Raw genomic sequence first — 6,031 nt, 5'->3', positions numbered from 1 at the left:
TGCTGTTATAGTTCAAGGCTGCTGGAGACTTCTGTTCAAATGCAACAGTGAACTCATAAGTAAAAAGGGATGCAAAACACAACAGATGGGATGAGTTTCAATGTTAGGGGCAAGTCTTTTCAGGAGTGGATTTATTTATTTTTTTTAAATTAGGGCTAAATGTGATTTATTTTTTAAATAACAAAACAAAGTTTTCAATCAAGTAATGGATGAAGTTAAGCAAAAATAAACTTCAGTTCACAGAATCACAGTTGTCAAGAAGGATGCACTTAGGCAAAATTGGGCATTAGCTTCCCAAGTATTATGTAAGTTTAGGTCTGCTCCAAACACCTCTGAGAGGAATTGATATGGCCACTGAAATTCTAGTGTTCTTGGTGGGGACCTTGCCATAAAAAAAGCTGATGAATTCAAGGAGTGTGAAATAGCACTGGCAGAAAGACTGCCCCCAATTTTTTCTAGCGTAGTTACCCTTCAGATGTCTTCTCCTCAGACACAGCCTTGCATCTGTACAAGTTACAAATTCTTTCAATTTTGAAACACAACAGTAGCCAAAGGCCAATTTCTTAGTAAGCAGTAAGGCATGACATGTACTTTTGTGAAAATGTGCTGTTAGTTACTATCTCTTGATTAGCAAAAGTGGTGTTATTGTATAGTATAGGTCATACATCAGTAACGTATAGGTCATATCTTATTGAAAACCAGAAAATCTCTTGTCAAGGATAATGTATTTCCACATCAAGAAAGAGAAGCAGATACCGTCTTCTTAGGTAGTTCTGCTTCCCAATGCAAGACACCCTAGAACAAACCAACATTTATTGGGTATCCCTCATGTAAAGTTTTATTTGGATTATTCATTTGATCAAACATTTACTGTTAGAAAGCTTTTAACAACATAACTGTTCAACTCCAGAGTACAAAAATAACTGTCTTAAAAAATTTAAATTACTAAATTTTAGCTCATTTAAGTCTGGAATCAAATACACTTTTAATGCTCTGCTCTCATTTCTGCAGAAACAACTTCCACACCAAGGGGAGCAAGGACATATTTGAGATGTAAATTCCGTTCCATTTTCTCAGCTGCTTTCTCGTGCTGTGCTGACTAGTCAGCAATGACAGCTCACTCAGACCTCACCTGTGCTCAGCACCCAGTTCTGTGGCACTGATGGTGATAGACCTATGGCATCACACTGCAGAGTGAGGTGGAGACTGGCATGTCCCAAAGTGCGAGGCTATAATTTCACAGCACCTTCCAGGAGGCACAGAAGGGAGTACTGAGAATGCACTCAGCTGTGCATTGGAGAGGACTGAGTGACTGAGGAGAACATCCGTATCCCCCTGTGTCTGCACTGACTCCCCCTAATGTGAAAGCCTCTCTGCAGCATCAGGTCTGAGGGACTGCACTGCTGAGAAGCAGATCCTGCTCTGACAGGTAAAGCAACATCTCACCAGTGAAGAAACAAAGCCTACCAAACCCTGCACGAGCACCCTCCCTCCTTCCCACTCCCTCCCATTAGAAGCAAACAAAATGAATTTACAGCCTACCCTGGGATTGCTGAAAAGTGAGTCATTCCAGACACGAGCATTAAAAACTCCCTATCAAGTGAACAGTTCACAACAGACAAAGCATCCCTTTTGGGAACAGAGATGGATGCTTCTTGTGTGACTTGTACATGGGCATGCCCACCCAGATTCAGAGACATATTTTAATTTGGTGTGTAAAGAGGGACAAAAATAAACATCAGGCAGAGCCAGAGCTAGTAAACAGCAGTGCTGCCCATCTACTTCCTCATCAGCAGAAGGATTTCTGTTTAGACTTTTTCCTCCTCTGTTTTATGAGGAATAAATTCTCATCGATATCAGGACCAGCATCTTTCTGTTTTTTCCTTTTCTTCTTCCTTTTAGCAGCTTCTAGAAACTCCCGAGCATACTCTGTCTTGCTGCCACGTGCTTGGAAAATGGACTTGTGATGTTTTTTGCTGCCCTTAGATGTCTGCTTTTCATACCCCCTAGGGAAGTCTTCCTCCATCTTGTGGCCCCTATCAACATCACTTCTGTGTTTCTTTGCTCTGGGTTTGTCTGCCTGGGACTTCCTTGTCTTTCTGTGATACTCATAATCTTTGTTATGTTTACCATGTTCTTTACAAGGCTTCTTCTTTTTCTTATGGATGTATCCCCCATGTTTTTCTTCCTGCCATGGTATCTCTGACTGTAGTGGCAGAAGGCCAGCTTCTTGTAGTTCTGTAAAACAGATCAGCTTATTCCAGAAAAGCTAAAATCTAGTGCCCAAGCCATCAGAACTTTCTCTGTGTATAGAGTCAGTACAACCACCTGTTTTCTCTGACAGATTTTTTTCATGGTGTTTCTTTTTTCTGTCAACAGACAAGAATCTTAACAAATTACAGTCTAATCCTGCTAGATTATTACAACTTTAATATTAGTGGATTTTTAGAATTAAACCATGTGACAACACTCACCTAGTTACTTTGACACAATAAATTTCCGTGATACACAGGTGAATAAAGTCACAATTCTTTTACTACCCCAGACTACATTTTCAAATTCCTGTAGCTTTTCCCAAATCACAAAAATAATCCTGCAGTATTTCAGAAAGTAGCAAGCACAAAAGAAAACATTTAAAAGAACTGAAAACCAAACGGATCTCCCCAAACATGCTGTACCTGCAATCTTTCTTTTTAATCTGTTTGCTCTCCTCTTGAGATCGCACTCATCATCATAGTAGTGGATGAACGGAGAAGAGGGGAACATGCTTCCATGCATCCGCTTTTCTAAGCACTCCTGCAAAACACATTTTAAATCACTATAGATGTGGCTGAGTTTTATGGGAAAGGAAATGGGCTGGATTCTGCAGGTGCTGGTCTGTACCTATGGAGGATGTGGCAAACAATTCTTTAAACACTGATATTTTTAGAGTTCCAACAATCCTTCCTGCATACAAGACAAACACGCATTCCATGAGACAAACTGTAGCCCTCTTGCAGCAAGTGGAAGGATTCTCATGTCTTCCCACAATTAATACAGATATATAGCAGTTTTAAAAGCAGGGGACTAGAAGGAGGCAAACGTGAAGTAAACAGGAGGCAAATTAGGAAATGCACTGTTAGATCTCGGGAACAAGGCTATCCTGCCTATAGCTGGGCCAGGTTCCACCACCACCTGCTTTCACTGCTTCTTATTGCTCCCTCTGGTCTCATAGCACAACCACATGCCTTGTCTCTTTGAAAGCCAAATACCTCTAATTGCAGGAGAGCTTTTTTAAGTTGTATCATTTCAGGGGAAAGTATGGGGGCATCCTTTTAACACAGCAAGAACTGCATGACTATGCTTGTTATCTGTCGTGCTTTGTAGTATCATGTCTCTTCTTCTTGGACACTGCCCAAATCTAATGAACTCTGGGTCTGGACATTCCCAAGAAACTTTCAGGAGCTTTCAGTCACCATGCCTCCACCATAACCTTTCCTTCCAGTGTTTACTGCTTCTACCATACCGTACCTCTAGCCCTCCCTTTCCCTGTGTGTCCTCCTGTGTCTTCCCCTTTCCTTTTCAGAGACACAATACATCAAAAATGCATTTCATGTGTGTCATATTTCTCAGCTTTTATTTGCTCTTTGCTTGGCTGAAATTATATGAAGAATCATATTATTCTTTGTGGTGTCTGCAAAAAAGGTATCGTTAGATTAAGTGACAATGGATGATCTCCACGTGCATGGATGAGTGCAGACAAGCAAAGGCAGCTCAAAGCTGGAGCCCATGTCTGCAAGCTCCAGCCCTACCAGGCTGTGAATTCAGGCTGAAAGGGACCTAGGAGAGGGTGTTCAAGTCCACCTGTCACCTGAGGCTGTTCTCAGTAGCTATCCATCTAAGATATACATACCCTAGAAGACAGACTGGATTTCACTCTAAACACCTTAACCACTCAGCTATAGTGGATACCCAGCATGTGCTGCAAAGAAACATCCCCTCTCACCTTTCCCAGTTCCTCCACTTACCACTTCAGATTTAAGAGGAAAGGAAAGCAGTGAAATGACACTTGAAATACCTGTGTTTTATGTGAATGAAGCTTAAGAGTGGCCTTTAGGCAGGGCACAAAACTGTCTATCTTGAATAAAAGAAAGAAAATTATCCCTAAACATTGCCAGGGAGCTTACTGAAGATAACACAGATTAGCTTTACACAGGAGTATGGAAAGATTTATTCTTCTTTCTGTGATATCTGTGAAATGTAGTGTTTGAGATGCTGCATGAAATCTTGGGCTGCAGAAATACAGCCTTTTCATTATTGTTTTATGCTGTTAATTTGTTGACAGCGATACATTAGTGAATGAAATGCACATACCACCAAAATCAGAACTCATATTTTCCTCTGTTACTTCACCTCACTGAAAAATCAACTCAGCAATGTCTGTGCACTGCTATATCCTTCCCTCCCAAGTAAGCTGCCACTGCTGCCATACACTTTGTACCGCTAAATACTCTTGGGTCGGTCTTCACCATTGGAGATAACATATAGAGGATGGAAAGCAGAGCCTGCTACCAACCTGCAGGAGAAATTTCTGTGTGACTGGCATATTAGGATGTGAATGCAAGGCACATCTGCAGGTACTGTATAGTTCCTTAACTCTGCTGCCTTAAAAACTTGCTGCAGCCTGAATAATGCCATAGGCTGTCGCTGATTAATTTACTTTCCCTCTTAACTCTCACTGCATGAATTCAGACACTCATTTTGAGCTCACTTTTCTTAGCCAGTGAGAGGTACAAATCTCAAATGCATTGCCTGTCCAGCTGGATCACCATAAAGATGAACACACAGACCCTCTAGTCCAATTTCTTCAGCCATTTGTGTAAAGAAGGTTTAGTGATTTGAAGGCAAATACTTGGTTATCATTATATAATGCAATGTGCACCCTGGATGTTTTTCTATGTGCATACTGAAAGATCTGGTGAGTGTTTCTGCCTTTCTGTGTTATTACCGACTTCTTCATTTTCAGTCATCGCTGAGGCTACTTCTGCTCCTTGTATGCTAGTAAAAATACTACCTTATCTTCTTTAAACTTCGATAGCCATAAAATGTTGACCGTGAGTCATTTTATGCCATTATTCATTTTATACAGTTTCTACCTTTTCCATTCAAGTAATGACTATCATCTCCTCCCACATATTTACTAATTATTTTAAAAGCAGTCTTATTTGTAACCATGTATTGCTGCTTTCCTCGAATGCCATTTTTTGAGAACTTAGTGAAATACTCCTTACCCATTGCCAGCAATCAGTCTCATTTTTTGTTCAAGCCTGTCAACTCAGTTTTTATTGTATATGCTCATTTTAGTGTATATACTAGTAGTAATGGCTTCGTTCTGTTTTTCTTTAACAGGACTGGTTTCAGTCCTTCAGAAAGGTTTTATCCTTCAAAAAATGTTGTATTCAAGATTCAAGTCTTGAATACAAGCTAGTTTGTATGACTAAAGGTCTCACACAGTCACCAAATGTGTAGCCATGTCTTAAGGAAACACCTTGCACCTGAGGTTGAAGATTTGTACTCACAGACCATAGCCAAGGTAGTGCCTGTAGTGCTTGCAGTGCTCACAGGTAATGTCAGGCTGCTGACACATTTCTTACCTAGCTTGGATTGCAAGAGCTGCTTATTTCCTGGCTCTTCCAAGCCATCTCTGAGAACGGGGACACAACCATAATGTACATGATGGCCTCATATCACTCAAAGAGGAAGTAACACTAATTTTCTGGAATATTTGTGTTTGCTGGACTTATTCCATAAAAATAACTAATTTTTGTTTCAGATATTTGCAGGTGCAAAGCTACACTTATCATGATGGGAGGCTAAGCAAAGGTGATATACATTAGGAACCAATCCTAGAAGATGCAGCACATCTCCATTTTTTACTGCTCATAATGTCCATCTCCACCATGTTTCGTACCTTACAGAAGATTGACATTAAGTTCAATTCAGCTACAAATTAAGGTCCCTCAAAAGCAGGCAAATGGAAAATTCCTAAAAT

General features: G+C 40.4%; 1 protein-coding gene across 3 annotated transcripts in view; it reads right to left on the bottom strand.

Moving 5' to 3' along the window:
* Positions 1–811: 811 nt before the first annotated feature.
* Positions 812–6,031, bottom strand: part of ZCCHC7 (zinc finger CCHC-type containing 7) — a 116,376-nt gene continuing 111,156 nt past the window's right edge. For all 3 annotated transcript variants that reach the window (XM_040540841.1, XM_040540840.1, XM_040540842.1), the window contains 2 exons: positions 2,679–2,796; positions 812–2,238 (listed from right to left, as the gene is read on the bottom strand). In XM_040540841.1, the coding sequence (XP_040396775.1) occupies positions 1,790–2,238; positions 2,679–2,796 (567 nt within the window). In that variant the 3' untranslated portion in view covers positions 812–1,789. The remainder of the gene's footprint in view (positions 2,239–2,678; positions 2,797–6,031) is intronic.

Source organism: Cygnus olor, chromosome Z, assembly GCF_009769625.2.
Source record: "Cygnus olor isolate bCygOlo1 chromosome Z, bCygOlo1.pri.v2, whole genome shotgun sequence".
Classification (NCBI taxonomy): domain Eukaryota; kingdom Metazoa; phylum Chordata; class Aves; order Anseriformes; family Anatidae; genus Cygnus; species Cygnus olor.
This window is presented reverse-complemented; position numbering and strand designations above follow the sequence as displayed.